This window comes from Petaurus breviceps, unplaced genomic scaffold, assembly GCF_028583685.1.
Source record: "Petaurus breviceps papuanus isolate PSGF00001 unplaced genomic scaffold, PetGlider_PUasm1.0 90842, whole genome shotgun sequence".
In the NCBI taxonomy this organism is placed as follows: domain Eukaryota; kingdom Metazoa; phylum Chordata; class Mammalia; order Diprotodontia; family Petauridae; genus Petaurus; species Petaurus breviceps.
In genome coordinates, this window is record NW_027187358.1 from 5,456,889 (window position 1) to 5,475,627 (window position 18,739).

At 40.4% G+C, this 18,739-nt stretch overlaps 1 protein-coding gene across 1 annotated transcript in view; it reads right to left on the reverse strand.

The window, feature by feature from the left end:
* THADA (THADA armadillo repeat containing) overlaps positions 1-18,739 on the reverse strand; it is a 460,437-nt gene that overhangs the window by 8,942 nt on the left and 432,756 nt on the right. Inside the window, exon 37 of the mRNA XM_069071596.1 lies at positions 10,995-11,161. Within this exon, the coding sequence (XP_068927697.1) occupies positions 10,995-11,161 (167 nt within the window). The remainder of the gene's footprint in view (positions 1-10,994; positions 11,162-18,739) is intronic.

Here is an 18,739-nt window from a genome sequence, read left to right on the forward strand (position 1 = left end):
CACACACACACACACACACACACACACACACACACACACACACACACCCCCCTAGCCGTGTGACCTTGGGCAAGTCACTTAACCCCAATTGCCCTCCACAGAGCAAAAAAAAAAAAATTGACTCACTCAAATGGCAAAAGAGGCCCAAAAAGCCAATGAGAAGAATGCCTTAAAAAGACAAATTTGCCAGATGGAAAAGGAATTTCAAAAACTCACTGAAGAGAATAATTCCTTCAAAATTAGACTGGAGCAAATGGAAGCTAATGCCTTTATGAGAAATCAAGGTACTATAAAACAAATTCATGCAAATGAAAGAATAGAAGGCAATGTGAAATATTGCATTGGAAAAACCACTGACCTGGAAAACAGATCCAGGAGAGAGAATCTAAAAATTACTGGACTACCTGATCAAAAAAAAAAAAAAAGAGCCTAGACACTATCTTTAAAAAAATTATCAAGCAAAATTGCCTCAATATTCTAGAAACAGAGGGAAAAATAGAAATTGAAAGAATTCACTGATTACCTCTTCAAAAAGATCCCCAAAAGAAAACTCCCAGGAATATTATAGCCAAATTCTAGAGTTCCCAGGTCAAGGAGAAAATACTGCAAGCAAACAGAAAGAAACGATTTGAGTATTATGGAAACACAATCAAGATAACACAAGATCTAGCAGCTTCTACACTAAGGGATTGAAGGGCTTGGAATATGATATTCCAGAGGTCAAAGGAGCTAGGATTAAAACCAAGAATCACCTACCCAGCAAAACTGAGTATAATGCTACAGGGGAAAATATGGTCATTCAATGAAATAGAGGATTTTCAAGCATTCTTGATGTAAAAAAACCAGAGCTGAACAGAAAATTTGACTTTCAAATATAAGAAGCAAGAGAAGCATGAGAAAGTAAACAGGGAAAAGAAATCATAAGGAACTTATTAAAGTTGAACTATTTACATTCCTACATGGGAAAATGATAATTGTAACTCTCAAGACTTTTTTCAGTATGAAGCCAGTTGAAGGGAATATATAAGTATATATAATCATACATTTATATATATGTATATATAGGAAGGTGTAGGTGTGTATAAATATATATATGTGAGGGTGTGCATATGTATATACATGTATATATAGACAGAGGGCACAGGATTAGTTGATATCTAAAAAACAAAATTAAGAGGTGAGAGAGGAATATATTGGGAGAAGGAAAAAGGGAGAGATAGATTAGGGTTAATTCTCTCATATAGAAGAGGCAAGAGAAAACTTTTACAATGGTGGGGAATAGCAGGAAGGTAAAAGGGAATGGGACAACCTTACTCTCATTGAATTTGGCTTAAGGAGGGAATAACATACACACTCAATTGGGTATCTTACCCTACAGGAAAGTAGGGGGGAAGGGGATAAGAGAGGGGATGACAGAAGAGAGGGCAGATTGGGGGAGAGGCTAGTTAGAAGAAAACACTTTTGAAAAGAGATAGGGTCAAAAAAATAAAAAAGATAGGGCCAAAGGAGAAAATAGAATAAGTAGGGGGTGGGATAGGATGGAGAGAAATATAGTCTTTCACAATATATCCACTATGGAAATGTTTTGTGTAACTACATATGTACAGCCTATATTGAATTGCTTATCTTCCCAGTGGGGGTGGGTGAGGAGGGAAGAAGGGAAAAAAATCCGAAACTGAAAGTTTTAAAAACAAATGTGTGTATGTGTGTGTGTGTGTGTCTGTGTGTATATAAAAGATATACAGGCACAGGAGTATAGAAATCCATCTTGCCCTACTAGAAAGTTAGGGAGGTGATGGGGGAGGATATAAGAGAGAACAGTTTGGGGGAAGGGGTATTCAGTAGGCTAGTACTATTTTGGGGTGGGGGGTAAGGGAAAAACAGGGAGAAAAAATTATAACTCAAAATCTCGTGGAATTGAATGTTGAAAACTAAAACTAAAAAAATGTAATCACAAGAAAAAAATGAGCTGGAGAAGGAAATGATAAACCACTCTAGTACCTTTGCTAAGAAAACCCCAAATGGGGTCATGAAAAGTTGACACACACAAAAAGTGTGTGTGTGTATGTATATATGTATGTGTATATATGATTTTATATGTGTGTGTACACACACATGCATGCTATTGCAGTAATCCCAGTATAAGGTGATTAGAGCCTACACCAGGGTGTTGGTTGTGTGAGTGGAAAAAAAGGGATATTTATACACTAGAAATACTGTGATGGTAGATAAGACAAAGTGCAGAATAAAGCATACTTTTTTTTCTGGACATGGCCAAAGTAGGTATTTGTTTTGTTTAACTATGCATATGTGATACGGGGATTTTATGTTATTTTTTCATTTTAAGTGGGAAGAGGAGAGTAATGATGGGGTTATCAAACTGGAAAAAAAGGCAAGAAACGAGTCACTGAAGCATTTTTTTTAAATGCTTAGAAGAGAACAGAAAGAAGGTCAGTAGGAAACCACAGACAAACTGGGCAGCTTTGGAGATAACAATAAATTTATTATATGCTTACAGAGAAAAAAAGCTCAAAATACAGATTTGTGGCTTCATATATGGTCCTCTTTTTTTGGTTCTACTTTGTATATGGAAATGCTTTTCTTATTTGAAGTTCACAATTTAAAAAAAAAATCAAAAGGACAAAAACAAACTTCATCTTCCCCACAAAATGTATATATACTCAAGTCTTTCCTCATGGCATCATGGTTGATTCTGGGTTCCTGAAGACAGTGTCAATATAATGCAAACCTCTGGAAGGACATATTAAGCTAGAAAGACTTAGGATCTGATCCCAGCAAAAGCCTCTGCCTGCTCTCTAAAGACCAGCCAAGCTGAGTACAGAGAGACTTGTTATGAGATATTATTTGTAATGCCTGTAGCATAGTGCCTGGTACATAGTGGGTGCTTAATAAATATCTGTTCCCATCCCCCACCTTTGGCCCCTCCAAAGAAGCTGGCTATTAGTTAATGAATTCTTTGATCATGGCAACCTATAAAACACAACAACAATCACAGTCCTTATCATAACAACAACAAGTCACCTAAGTAAAAACCAATAACTACTTGCCCCTATGCCTACTTTTCTGTTTCTACAGTTTTTATAAGACATAAGTATTAAAATTGTCCTTGATGAAGATATGTGGTAGGAATAGTCAGAGTTTCACAAACAATATTCTATAGTAGACGACATCTTTAGTTACAGATAGTTAAATGTGTAGAGAATACAAGATCCCATTGTATGTAACATTTCTTGACTACAGAAACGGCATTTGTTTCTGTAGAATAAAGTCCCTCCTTAAAGGAGATCCTCTGACCAGATGTCTTCCATGTACATATACAAGATTCTTTGCAAGATGTAAAGGAAGGAATAATGTTAGAAGATACTCTGATTATTAACTGATAATTAAGCAAGTAATAAAACATATGCTTGACAAAGTTGGTTATAATTCTCATGAAGAATGTTCAATTTGGGCTCCAAATGGAAGAGACATTTCCTACCAATGGTTAGGTCCACTATTGCTGCTGTTTGTGGATAACTTGTATAACAATGCAGGACCTTTTAAATGAGACCTATGATCACTTAAAAAATGTTTGGCCTCACTATCCACATTGGAAAAACCAAGTGGATGATGAATGCTCACAGTCCAGACTATGACTTGAAATGGATAGGCCAGATAATAGCCTGACCTGTCAGTTTCTTCAGATGGGCAATGATTTGGGCCCAGAATTGAATGGGGAAAATGTAGAGTATGCATACCTTTGGTCCAGCAACACAACCACAAGGCACATTCTCTGAAAGGATCATAGATAGAGGGGAAGGACCTATATGAACAAAAATGTTTATGGAAGCAGCTTTTGTTGTAACAAAGAACCAGAAATAAGTGGGTGCCCATCAACCAGAGAATGACTGAACACATAAAAGTACGTTAATATAATGGAATATTATTATGCTGTAAGAAATGATGAAAGGAACAGATTCAAAGAAACCTGGTAAGACTTTTATGAACTGATCTAGAGTGAAATGAACAGGACAGGAGAACAATTTACACAATGATGATAATAATATAAAGGAAAACAACTGAAAGATTTCAGAGCCCTGATCAATGACCAGTTTTGACTTCAGAAGGCCATAATGAATCATGCTTCCTAGCTCTTGGTAGAGAGGTGATATAGATTAGAGGTGTGATAAGAGCACACATTTTCAGAAAAGGCTAACGTGTGAAGATGTTGTGCTTTACTGTGCTTATACAAGGGAGAGATCTGGGGAGGGAGGTTGAGGGAGAGTTGGGGGAGGAGCAAAGGAAGGAAAAAGAGAGTCAATGAAATATTTTAAAAATGGAGGAGAACAGGAGGAAGTTCAGTTGGGGACACAGACAAGCAGGGCACTGTTGGTGCTATCATGTTAAATTTGATATACTGTTTAAAAAATGTACCAGATAGTTGTGGTTTCATATGCAGTCTTTTTTTTTTTTGTTCTTTCCACACTGAAATGTTCGTGTTTGTTAAATTCATAGTAAAAAAGAAAATGTCCAATGTTTTTAATGACCTCAAGTTTCTGCCTGAAACAAAGCCCAAGGTTTTAAAAGCAATATTCTTCCAGGGAGGCTGTGAGTCATGGAATACCGCAGTCTTGAGGATGAAAATTGTGGGTCACTCAAAGTACAAGGACAGGTTGTGTGGAAGGCCTCCACACCATGCCTTCTTTTCTCAGCCCTCCATCCTTATCTAACGACAGCAGCAGCAGCAGCTAGTATTTTTCGAGCACTTTAAGGTTTGCAAAATGCTTTACAAATGGTATCTCATTTGATCCTCACCTCTGGGACATAGGTTATTATCCCCATATTATCCCCATTTTACAGATAAGGAAACTAAGTCTGAGAAGTTAAGGGACATGCGCAGAGTCACATAGCCAGTAAGTGCCTGAGGCAGGACTCTAACTCAGGTCTTTCAGGTCAGTATTCTATCCACTACATCACACAGCTGCCTTATTTCCCTCCCTCTAGAAACTTGGACTTTGTCCTTGGGTCCCCTTTTTTTCTGACAGATGAGCTCTCACTTTTTCCTGCTGGGGCCCAAGTCTTCATGACATTTCTCTGCCTCACCCATGCTGCCTTCCCAACACCCCGTATGTAGCCTTTCCCTCTTAGAATGTAAACTCTTTCAGGCTAGCAACTGTATGGCTTGATTGTATCAGTATTCCTGGCTCTTAGCAAAGTTCCTGCCTGACACAGTAAACTTAGTAAATGTTCTGTGTGTCCTGTCTATCCTTTCTATCTATTTAGCAGTCTTTCTGGTCTATCATTTATCTGTTCTGTCTGTCTTGTCTATTTATCTGTCACTCTGGTCTATCTTGTCTGTCTGTCTATCTGTCCTATCTTGTTTGAATATTTATCTGTCAATCTGTCTGTCCTGTCTATTTATCTGTCTTGTCTATCTTGTCTTTCTTGTTTGAATATCTGTCATTCTGTCTGATCTTTCTGTCTTTCTTCTCTATCTATGTATGTGAAAAGGCATATAACAATGAAGGCTTGCATGAAAGCTTCAGCCTTGGAGCAAAGAAGTCAGACTTCAGAAAGGAGAGGGATCCCCAGTGGACAGCTCACAGCCTACGCCGGTGTCCTTGGAATGCTGAGACACTAGAGAGAAAGCACATTCCCTCCCAGCGGAGGATTCACAGGAGCCCATGGACAATAGTCACACAGGATGGATGAGAAAGTGCAAAAAAGGGGGTGATCTGCATGTTCAGAAGGATTAGCCGCATCAGTGAGCTAAGATCACTGAGGTGAATTTCGTCTGATTAGATTTGACTCATCATCCTAACCTTTCGACTCCTTTTTAGATCCTGGCGGTGTCACTCAATGTGTAAGCTAATCCTCCCCGCTTTGTGTCCCTGGAAAATTTGATGATTATGCCACAAAAGCCTTCATCTAAGTCACTGACTACAGTGCTTCACAGCATGAGAGGAAGTGTGGTGTAGTGGATAGTGAGTGGGTTTCAGAGTCAGGGAGACCAGGGTCCAAGTCCTGACATACTGGCTGTGTGATCCTAGGTAACTCACTCAACCTCTCAGTGCTTCAAGGAATTCTCTGGGAGATGATGATCTGAATTGGCAGAGGGAATTTCTTTACTGGATGTTTCCCATACCAAAAAAATCACAGATTTGGTAAAAAAAAAAATTAAATAGTACACAATATTTAAATCAGTCTGGGGATCTTCACTAGAGACCTACTTCCAAGTTCTACCTTTTACACTTATTAGCTCTATGACCCTGGGCAAATCATTTAACCTATATGAGCCTCAGTTTCCTTGTTTGTAAAATGAAGGAGCTGAACTAGATGAATCTCAGGTTTCCCCTTCTCTTTTTATATGATCCTGTGAGCCAGTAATGATCAACTGCTCTTAGAGTCTGGTCATCCAGCCAGTTCTGAATATACTGTCACCTGGCCCATGTGTCTTGCCCTCGTCTACAAAGACAGCATAAGAACCTTTTGTCAAACGTTTGGCAGTGATCTATATGAGCAGCATCTTCTTGATATAGGAAGCACATCAGTTTGGCATGACGCGCTTTGGATGAGGCTATGCTTGCTCTTGGTGGCCCCTGGTTCCTTTTATAGATGTGCACAAAATAACCAGGTAATACTGCATTTTACAATTTTCTCAGGAGAACTGAGTCAAATTTATATGAATACAAGTCAAAGAATATGAACAGGCAGTTTTCAGATGAAGAAATCAAAGCTATCTATAGTCATATAGTGCTCTAAAACAGTATTGATTAGAGAAATGCAAATTAAAACAACTCTGAGGTACCACCCCATACCTATCGGATTGGCTAATACGACAGAAGAGGAAAATGATAAATGTTGGAGAGGATGTGGAAAAATTGGGAGACGAATGCACTCTTGGTGGAATTGTGAACTAATTCTACCATTATGAAGAGAAATTTGGAACTATGCCCAAAGGGCTATAAAACTGTGCCACATCCTTTGATCCAGCAATACCGCTGCTAGATAAGTATCCCAAAAAGATCAGAACAAAGAGAGAAGTACCCACATGTACAAAATATTTATAGCAGATCTTTTCTTGTGGTGACAAAGGATTGGAAATTGAGGGGATATCCATCAGTTGGGGAATGGCTAAACAAGCTGTGGTACATGAATTTAATGGAAGACTATTGTGCTAATAAGAAATGACAAGGAGGCAGATTTCAGAGAAACCTAGAGAGACTTACATGAACTGATGCAAAGTGAAGTGAGCAGAACCAAGAGAACATTGTACACAGTAATAGTAACACTGTGTGATGAGCAACTATGATTGACTTAGCTCTTCTCAGCAATATGATGATCCAAGACAATTCCAAGACTTTTAAGGAGAAATGCTATCCACATCCAGAGAAAGAAGAGATGGAGCCTGAATCCAGATTGAGGCATACTATTTTCACTTTTTGAATTATTTTTCATGTTTTTTTTTCCTTTTTGTTCTTTTTCCTCTTTCAAAATACGATTAATATGGAAATATGTTTTACATGACTGCACATATATAGCCTATATCAAATTGCTTCCTGTTTTAGGGAGGAGGGATGGAAAAAAGGGAGAAAATTTGGAACTCAAAATTTTATAAAAAATGAATGTTAAGAATTATCTTTACATGTAATTGGAAAAAATAAAATGCCTTTTTTTAAAAATGTTTTTTTTCTGGACTCCAAATTAAGCTCACTGGCCTATAGTTTGCACCTTCTTCCCTTTTTTGAAAAATGAGACTTGTCCTCCAATCTTGGGGCATTTTTCTTATTCTTTAGGGTCTTTCAAATGTCACTAATGGCTCAGCCATCATATCTACCAGCTTTCTCTAGAACAGTAGTAACAAAATTATTACTACTTACATGAGGAAAATGCCTTGTGAATCTTCTAGTACTTCAGAAATAAGCTTTTATTGTTATTACTAAGATTCACCTGATTCACCCTCTTTGAATCATTCTCTCCAACTCCTTCCTCTTCTTTTTTTTTAAATTATTTACATTTAGTTTGCAACGTTCAGTCCCACAAGTTTTTGAATTCCAAATTTTCTCTCCCTCCCTTTTGTCCCCCCCCCCCTTCCATGGCAGCATGCAATCCAATATAGGTTCTACATAATATCTTCTCATTAAACATTAGTCAAGTTGTAAAGAAGAATTATAACCAATGGAATGAACAGCATGGAAGAAGAAACAAAATGAAATGAGAAAGAGAGCAAGTAGCTGCTTCCATCCGCATTCAGACACTGCAGTTCTTTCTCTGGATGTGGACGGCCCTCTCCATCATGAGTCCTTTGGAGTTGTCCTATAACCTTGCATTGCTGAGAGGAGCCCAGTCTATCAAAGTTGGTCGTCACAGATATGATGTGTCTGTAATTGTGTACAATGTTCTCCTGGTTCTGCTCCCCTCACTCAGCATCAGTTTATATAGGTCTCTTCAGGTTATTATAAAGTCCTTTTGCTCCTCATTTCTTATAGCACAGTAGTATTCCCTTCTTCCTCTTCTGACATCCAGCAGGCCCCTCCCCTGACAGAATGCCTGTTCCTAGCTTGTCTTTGAAAGGGTACACGCATGACTTCCAACCTTGAAGGTGACTTTTTTCTTTTTGCTTTTTGAAGGGGAGAAGGCAGGGCCATTGGGGTTAAGTGACTTGCCCAAGGTCACACAGCTAGTTTTTTTGTGTTAAGTGTCTGAGGTCACATTTGAACTCAGGTCCTCCTGACTCCAGGGCTGGTGCTCTATTCACTGCACCACCCAGCTGCCCCGAAGACTACTTTAAAAAGATAACTATTCTTTTCCATTACAGGGAAAATTTTTTGTTTCTTTTAAAGTCAGTGACCTTCAGTTAAAAAAAAAAAAGTATGCGATAGAGGCCTGTTGCCATGTGGTGCTATTTAGAGCAGCTGAGGTGGATAGATGGTGCAGTGGGCAGCGCCAGGAAGAATGGACTTTGTGACCCTGGGCCAATCACTTGACCTCTGTTTGCCTCTCCCTAGAGTGGTTGTGAGGATCAAAGGAGATAATATATTTGTAAAGAGCTGTGCAAACTTTAAAGTTGTCAATAAATGCTAATGATTATTACTTTTTAAATGATCAAATATGATGATTACATGACAAGTAGACTTCAGCATGTGAGTAGGCCTCAACCTGGAAGATTTTTAAAATGGAGATAGGAGGAGAAAAGAGGGAACGGTCTTAGCAATGACTCAAATAGCAAAAGCCGTATCAAAGATGAGACACAAGTGTGTCCGTTGTTGGGAACCAAATTCCCATAATGCTGTGACCTTGTAGGGTTTCTCCATCACGCTCTGTCCTGTTTCTGGTACTGTACAACTCAGACTGCTGCTGGGACAGGCACTTCTGGGAGGCTGAGGGGGCTCAGTTATACTGGTGAATCTGATCCTAGCTCTTATTTCTTTGGTTGGCTGTGACTTGCTTCTCTGTGTCTTGGGTTTCCTACCTACTGAGGGAATACATTGGCCATTTATTAATCCCAGGTGGGGACCAGGGCAGGTTACTGATGCAGCAGTCAGGCCGAGGGGAAGAAGAACATGGGCTGTGGGATCAGGGGAAGTTGAGCTTGAATACCAACTCTAACCCCTTACCACCCATGTGACCTTGGGAAAGTCACTGAACCATTCTGGTGCTCAGTTTTCATATCTGTGAAAAGAAGGAGGCCAGATAAGAAGATCCCTTCCAGCTCTCAGCCAATGAATCTATAACCCAAGGTAGTTTGGAAGAAATGTGCAAATATGGATAATTCTGAAATGCTTCCTCATCATAGGGTCATTAAAGACATTTTAAAAAATTTATTTCATTTTAAATTTATGGAATAAAAAAAGGATTTTTATAACACAGTATAATAAAAGAGATGATTGTACATGAAACTGCAAATCTATTATGTATAACTTTCTATTCCTTTTAAATATATAATAAAAAAAATATATAATAAAGTTATTGGGTAAATTTATTTTTTTTCCCTTTTTCCCCTTCCCTTCTCCCCCTCTCCCCCAGGGATGGCTATTATTGGGTGGCTGGGGTCTATAACATCACAGGATCATTTAAATTTTCTTTAATTTTTATTTTACTTCTAATTTATGGAATAAAACAAGCATTTCCGTAACATAGTACAATTTTTAAAAAGATGGCTGCATATAAAACTACAAATCTACTATGTATAACTCACTATTCCTTTTAAATATATAATAAAGTTACCATGTAAGTTTCTTTTTTTCCTTCCCTCCCTCCCTGTCCTGCCCTAGAAATGGCCATGGTGACTGGGGTCCCTAACATCATAGGATCATTAACTGACAGCTGGAAGAGATTTTAGCGGCTATCAAGTGCAAGCCTCTTATTATATAGAAGAAGATGAACCTGGGGGGATCTCAGGACAAGTGTAAACTACAGTAATTAAGCAGGTAGTGGAAAAGCAGTACAGTGGGTAGAGCACCAGGCCCAGAGTGAGAAGACCTGAGTTCAAATGTGGCTGTGTGACATACTAGCTGTGTGACCTTGGACAAGTCACTTAACCCTGTTTGCCTCAGTTTCCTCCTCTGTAAAATGAGCTGGAGAAGGAATGGCAAACCACTCCACGATCTTTGCCAAGAAAAGCCCAAATGGGATCATGAAGATTCAAACATGACTGAAGAACAACTCCAACTCACCAGTAATAAAGAGTTCTCTCTAACTTAGCTAGTACTCTGGAGGGCTTCAAGTACAAGAAAGTTGACAAGACTAAAAGAACAACAACAAAAAAAACCCTAAACTAGAGCTAGTTTAGATCCTAATTGATCCCTTAGTTTATGAGGAAATACCCCAACAATACAGCATTAACAGACAGTGCAGTTGACCCTGAACTTGGTCCTTCTCCCCAGTAAAAGGAGACTTTCATGGGCTAAGCTGGCCCTGGGGAAGCTCCTAGTCCCAGTGTTTCCATTACCAAGACTTCAGAGAGCCCAGCGTTGCTGAGATGCCTGTATTACCTGAGGCGCGTTGTCCATACGCTTCCTGATATCATCTTCCCCCAGGAGCCATTCCAGGAGGATTGGGAGTCCTGTAGCCAGAGGGTCCCACTGAGGGAGCAGCTCACACAGCAAGGCCACAGCCAAGTCCAGGGCCATCGAGGCATCGACCAAGCAGAAGGCAAACTCTAAAGAGACAAAAAACAAGCATCGTCCATTAGGGCTGCTCGGGGACTAGAGGAGACAAAGGCACCCAAGCAACTACCAATAGGCATTTGTGGTATTTAAAGGTTAGAAGGGAGATATGAGCTGGGCTGATCTAAGTGTGACCATGAACAAGTCATCTCAACTCCTGAAGGCTCAGTTCTCCTCCCCACTCCAGCCCCAGCCCCACCTAGGAAACGTTGATAATAATACTTGTATTACCTACCTCCTGGGGCTGTTATGAGGAAAGGACTATGTAAATTTAAAATGTTACATAAATATGAGCAAAGATGATGACTCACCTTGGAATCCTGCTATATGCGCAGTTAGAAGGAATTCCCATTAAAAAGAGAGAAACAGTGTAACTCACAACATAATCACACAGCTTAGTCTTAACATTGTATAGGGCTGGCCCTTATGTGCAGGCAGACTGGACGGCTGTCTATTCAGTCTGATTTGCCAGGTACTAGAAAGCTCTCTAATCACCCCAAAGAATCTCCCCCATTACCAGTGCCTAAATTCTACCATTAAGGTAGAATTAACTTGACCCAGGCTGAAAATGCAGTGGCCACTCATGGCCCAATCCCACTACTGATCAGCATGGAAGCTTTGACTTGCTCTGTTTTTCTTGCTTGGGCTAGTTTGCTTCTCCTTAGGCATCGTGATAGCTCCTGGGGGATCACCATATTAGACTTAGTGCAGACCCCTGATCAGCTTTGGCCTACTGTAGTTTAGAACTTCTGAATTCAGGTGCTCCACCAGCCTCAGCCTCCCCCAGAATCATATATGGGTGCCATTAAGAATTAATTCTTTAGATTGCCTCTTCCCATACTCTTTCAGAGTAAACCCTTCCCCCAGAGGTAACAAAGGCATCTTAGAATGAATGAGTTAATCATACACCATCCCTCCCTAATAAGAGGGCCCCAGCCAGCCAGCATAAGGCCACTGGGTATTTAGGGAAGGGAGGAGAAGATGTTAAAAGACAACTTCAAAGACCACAATTTTGCTTTGGGATGGGGGGCTGGGAAGGCAGAATAAGTGAGGGGGGGCAGTGTCTGGGGGAAAAGTGTTATTACCTGGAAGCTATTCTAATGTGTCCAAGGTCACACAAGTGGTAAAAGCCCCCAAGTCCAAACCTTTTCCAGTACACAAATGCTTTCTCTCAAATGGAAAGGAGCCTCCATTTGGGGACCCACATGGACAACAGATCCATATCCAACCCAGGCTGCACACAAAGATAATCTCTCAGCATCTCATTTCTGTTGGGACATAAAAGGACCCAGGCCCCATCCATTCACTGTCACCCCCTGCCAGCAAACACATCTGCTCACCACCAATTTCCAAACTAGAAATGACTAGGGCACATGTAGAGGAACTTTTGAGTTGAGTAGGATTTTCATCTCACACCCAGTGTTAGAATGGCCTCAGGCTTGTGAACCCTGTCACCAGCAGCCTAGAGGAAGTGAGCAGAGATGTTCAGGAGGAAAGTCAGAATTTAGTGCACGAGGCCCGGCCCTTTCTAACAAGCCGGGGGATTAATAATAGCGCAATGGAGAAGGTGTTCCTGGGGTCAGGTAAGTGGAGAGGGAAGAACTATGTGATAAGCTGGGTGAGGGTGACCTCGCCCAGCAGCACAAGAATAATACCTAAGGCTTTATACATATCATCCCATCTGAGCCTCACAACAGCTCTGTGAGGGGAGGCCCTTCGGGTATTCATATCCCCATTTTACTGATGAGGAGGTTGAGGCTGAGGGACAAAGTGAACTACCAGTCTGTGGTTACACAGTGAGTGTTTGATGCAGGACCTGAATCCAAGTCTGTTCTGACTCTGTATGCCTAGCATTCTATCCACTAGGCTATATTTCCTCTCAAGCACAGAGGGAAAGGTAGCCTCACAGCAAAACTGTGGACGATCAGTAAACAGGACTGGCTTTGGATGTGGCTGGGGAAGGCAACTGCCCTCAAATAACTCCTTCCTTTGGTCTGCTGATGCCTGGAATTCCACCATAAAAATTTCATTTCTTTGGCTTCAGACTTTGTTCCTTCGTAAAATAAAGTGTCCCTCTTGGAGGGGCCCCCATTCAGTTTTACTCGCCTGCATTCTCATCACTCCATCTGCTATAACCTGTTGCTTAAGGATGATGGTTGGGGGAGGGAAGATGCCAGAGGCTCCAAAGACAAACACTGCCAACTTCACCCTCTTGCAGAGAGCTGTCCTTGTCCAGCGGGAAGTGTGCTGTCATAGAAACCACCTGGAGCCTGGACTGAGAAGGCCCGGAATTGAGTCCTAGCTCTCAGTTACTTGCCATACGACGTGGGGCAATTCATTCCACTTTTCTGGATCTCAGAAAATGAGGAGGCTGGCAAAGAATCTAGTTACTTGATGATCTCTAAGGATCCTTCCAGTTCTGGGAATCTGGGAAATGTCTATTCCATACCGATGATGTGCCCGGTCATAATGCTAGCATTCGGGGGAGTGGGTAGTTAAGAAAAAAAAAAAAAGAGTGCTTCCTGGCCTCTGGTAGCTAGGAACAAGGAAGATGACCAGCAGCATCAGAGTGGGGTGGGCTGGAAGGTGTAGAGACCAAGACAAGGTGAGTAGTTAGGAGGCTGGAGAGAAGGCAGGATAGTTGGGGCTAAGTGACTTGCTCAAGGTCACATGACTAGTAAATGTTAAATGTCTGAGGCTGGATTTGAATTCAGGTCCTCCTGACTCCAGGGCCAGTGCTCTATTCATTGTGCCACCTAGCCACCCCAGAAGGCTGTTTTAAGTAATAATCCAGGCAAGAGCCAATCATAGGACTGGAAAGTAGGAGATGAAAGAAACCTCAAACGACCCAGTCCAACCTCTTCGCTTGCATAGATGGGGAAACTGAGACCCAGAGATATGGATTCCAATGCAGGTGCTTTTGCTCTAAGTTCACCATCCTGCTTGGTGAGGGCTTGAGCTCTATTTCAAGTAGAATGAGGCAGAATTGAAGGAGCCTGACAAAATGCAGTATGGGGCTGAGGAATAGAAGGGTTAAGAGGTAATGGTGGGGAGATGATGGCACTGTTAACAGGAATAAGGCAGGCAGGAGGACAGAGCAGATCTCCTAACTGGTCTCTCTGGCTCCAGTTTTTCCCCACTCTAATCCATTCAGCAGCAATGGATTTAGTTCAACAAACATTCAGAAAGCACCTACTATGTGCAAGGCACTGGGATAGGGAAACAGGGACTGGGAGTCACAATGGTGTAGGGAACTTCCAGATGAAGAAACTCCCTTTCCAGTGTGCTGAGACACAGTTCCTGCCTTTGAAGAATTTACAATTTCATAGAAGGAAATGCCACATGTAGTCTTCCTAAAATATCGACTGAAGGAAATAATTCTTTTTCTTCTCTCCTCCTTAGTGTCCTCACTCCTTTTTCATCTGTGTGTTAGTGATTAAGATGGTTTTCTAGGGCACAGTCTGGAGCAATTCTAGCCCAAACCACCCTGGTCTCCTTGGGCACTCTGAGGGCAGAGACTGTGTTATTTTCATTTTTGTGTTCCTGGCAACAAGATTAGTGCTTTGAACATTTTTTTTTGTTCAGTCATGTCCAACTCTTCGTGACCCCATGGATAGCATACTGTCCTGTCCATGGGGGTTTTCTGGGCAAAGATATTAGAGGTTTGCCCTTTCCTTTTCTAGTGGATTAAGGCAAACCAGAGGTTAAATGATTTGCCCAGAGTCACACAGAGAATTCTGATGAGACAAGATTTGAACTCAGGACTTCCTGACTCCAGGCCCACTGCATGAATGAATGGAGACTGAATTAATTTATTCAACAGTTACTCACTGGACTTGTACAAAGCTAAGTACTATGAGGGAATACAAGAAAAGGCATGTTAACAGAAGTGTTACCAGAAAGAACACTGGTGTAGAGTTAGAAGACCTGAGCTCAACTCCTATTTTTGACATTTATAGGTTGTGTGATCTTGGGCAAGTCATTTAACCTAGGGGAGCCTCAGTTTTCTCATCTGCAAAATGGGAATGATTGTACTTGCCTTGTCTCCCTCAGACATGTAAGAAGGAAAGCATTACACAAATATGTCACTGATAGGATAAATGTCCTCAAATATATTAAATATTACCACGTGGGAGGAGAAAAGTACATGGATGCAGTGGAGACAGTACTTTGCAAACCTTAAAATGCTGCATAAAAGAGAAGTCTTAATCATAGAGGTGGGTACTTCCAGCAAAGACAGCAATGTAAAAAGTTCTAGCCAAGCCCTGGAGACCTGGGGATCTTCACTGTTTTTGTGCCATGGACCCCTTGGGCTGTCTGATGTCTATGGATGGCTTCTCAGAAGAATGTTTTTAAACACATAAAATAAAGTTCATAGGATTACAGTTATCAATTGAAAAACAAGTTTATAGATCCCAGGATAAGAACTCTTTGCTCTTGACAAACCTATAGAGCCCTGGAAAATAGGACCAAATGAAATAGAGAATAAACAAACAGGAAACAGGAACAAAGAGGCCGCTGTCACCAAAACCAAAAACCCAACACTCTCTAAGATTCAACTATAGAAGACCACACTATAAATTCCTAATCTAAACCAGCAACAAAAGGTCCCCATCCTCTACTCCAGGGTTTCTTAAACTTTCTCCTCTCACGACTCCTTCAGCACTTCTTACCCCTGAAGTCTATTTAAGAGTCTCTTAAAAGTCTGTGGATGCTAGGTCAAGAACCTCTCCTTTAGCACAACAATGTTCTCAGTCACTCATATGCACCATATTAATTTCTGTGCCTTTATTTCCCATTTCCCCTTTGGGATTCCTCCCTCCTGCTCTCAGCCTATCTGCATGCTATCTATCCTACAAAGCCTAGTGGAAAATCCACTTCTTCCATTGATCTACTTAACTATTCCTGTCCTCCTTTCTCTAAACATATCATTTGGGGGTGCTAGGTGGCACAATGAATAGAGCACCAGCCCTGGAGTCAGGAGGATCTGAGTTCAAATACAACCTCAGACACTTAACACTTACTAGCTGTGTAACCTTGGGCAAGTCACTTAACTCCAACTGTCCTGCCTTCCCCCCTCTAAAAAAGAAAAAAAAAATTATTAAAAAAAAACCCATATCCTTTGGGACACTCACTTGGCTTTCAATTATATTCTGTCTTGTCCTGTTTTCCAAACATTTTCTGCACTAATCTTGTTTTCCCATTCAATGCTAAGTTCCTTAAGGACTGGGTACAAATCATACAATATGACTTCACATTTAACAGAAGGCTCCATAGTCTTCCAATAAAGTCCTACTATAATGCTACCTTGTGACATCTAGATTCTCAAAGGGCTATGTCAGTGGAGTTCAAGAATGGCTCAGTGATAGGCTCTAATGTCTATGGTCCCAGGAGCAACGTAGCTAAGTTTGGAGAGGCATTGGACAGGCTAAAGAGTGATAAAAAAAAATGTTTGGCCATAGCATCTTTTAAAAAGATTATTACTGTGTGTGTGTGTGTGTGTGTGTATGTGCGTGCACAAGCTTTGGTGAAGGAAGTACTCATGTTGAAGAAATTAGAGTAGTGAATGACTTTAAGTGTCTTTTACAGCAATGGTTCTCAAAGAGGGTGTCATTCCCTGCTCCCCCCTCCCCCTGCCAGTGTATGGCAAATTCACTAGGTTTGCTGTGACATTTCAAATGTCATGTTATTAAAAGAAAATTTATATATATAGTTTTCATTAATATAAATATTACTTCCTTAGTATGTGTAAGGTAGTGAGTATAGTATTTGAAAAATAAACAAAACTTGTCTTTCATATATACATAATATTCTAAAAACACAACAGATCTTGAAATCACAAAGAACTTGCCAAAAAAAAAAATAAAGGCTACTCTTAGGAAAATGTATATATGGGAATATCCCTACAGTCCTGTAGTGTGCCTAGATTCTTTTCGTGGCGAAGAGAAATACTATTCTAAAAGCAAAAAAGAAAATTACAGCATCGGGTTCAGCGACGGACACATACTAGGTGCTCTAAAAATCCTTTGGAGCTTAGCTCCAAACCTGAATAGGAGAGCAGCTGAAGAGGATTTTGGTCCAGGGAGAGGGGCTCCTTCAGGAGGACACTCTGGACACCTTTCCTCTTTGTCACCCATGGAGGCTGTGACAGGTGACCTAGCTGACACTGTCCAATATAAACATTTTTCTCAGTGTGACCTTTCTCTAATGAGACAGGCAAGTGTTCTTACATGTAGGGAGAAAAGAGAAAAAATACTATAGTTTGACATTCAAGGATGAATGCTTTGAAGAACTATAAGATTTGAGGTGTTTAAGACTTCTGTCTGTTTCATAGCTGTTTCCTCCCAGAAGAAGCAAAAAGGCCAGTTCCCTACTCTTTTCCTTGAAAAAAAAATCAGACCTCCCACAGATGCATTCAGATGCAAAAAAAAAAAAATCCCATCTGATCATACCAGATGTAAACATTTTTCCTTTGTGACCTATTATGTAACTAGAAAACTTCATGCAAATTTTTCTGTTTTTTTTTTAAGACCATAAAAAACCCCTCTATTTTTGGTAAGTTGCAATACAATGGAATTAAAAAAAATACAGATCCCACCCAGAATCACTACATAAACATATTCTTTTTTTCTAAGTGAAAAATTTTAAATGGAAGTAGCAAGTGACAACAAAGTATAATGAATGTTTTATAGGAGAGAAAGACCTGTGTTCTCTACTGTAAAGCTGAGCACAAGTAGCTTTCCAGAGGACTGCTGCTGTGAACAGCTTTCAAGTTTCTGATTACACAGTATAGTGAACGTTCTATTTATTCAGTAACAAATTAAGATTTGAACCCAGGAAGATGAATCTTCTTGATTCTAAGCTGGGCACTCTATCCACTGTGTCATCTAGCTATCCGTTCATTTGATACCTATTAATAAAAATTTTAAAACCTATAAAAAGTCTTACTTACTTCTAACTCCTCCACCCCAACTTGAACCACATCATATACAGCAGATAAGGAATGAACAAAAGCAAATACCAACTTGGAATAAAATCTGGGAAAAAGATGGGCACTTAAAAGGGGGGGTTCACAGACTGGGACAGGAATGATCCTTGAGGTTGACTTCACTCAATTTAATTCAGTAGACAATTCAGCACCTACTGTGTATAAAACCCAGCTTTAAGCTCCAAAGAAACAAAGGTTAAAGAGGATACTTACTGCCTGAATGTGATTATATCACACAAGCTTGGACACAGAAAGCAGTTGAGAAAATGTACATCCCTTCTTGCTCTGAAGAAAGGGAGATTATAGGAATTAAATACTGCATATCAAGGGAAGTCAAGCAATTAAGCACCTATTTATAATGCTAGGCACTATGCTAAGTTTTGGGGTTACCAGGAAAGGCAAACACAATCCCTGACCACAAGACACTCACATTCTTTTTTTTTCTCTCCCTACATTCTAACAGAGGAGCAAGATGAAAGGAAAACAACTTACGCACATAGAGAACCTAAGACATAACCATGGAGATAGACAGATGGACAAGGGCAATATCAGAATAAGTAACGTGTAAGAAGACTGAGAATGG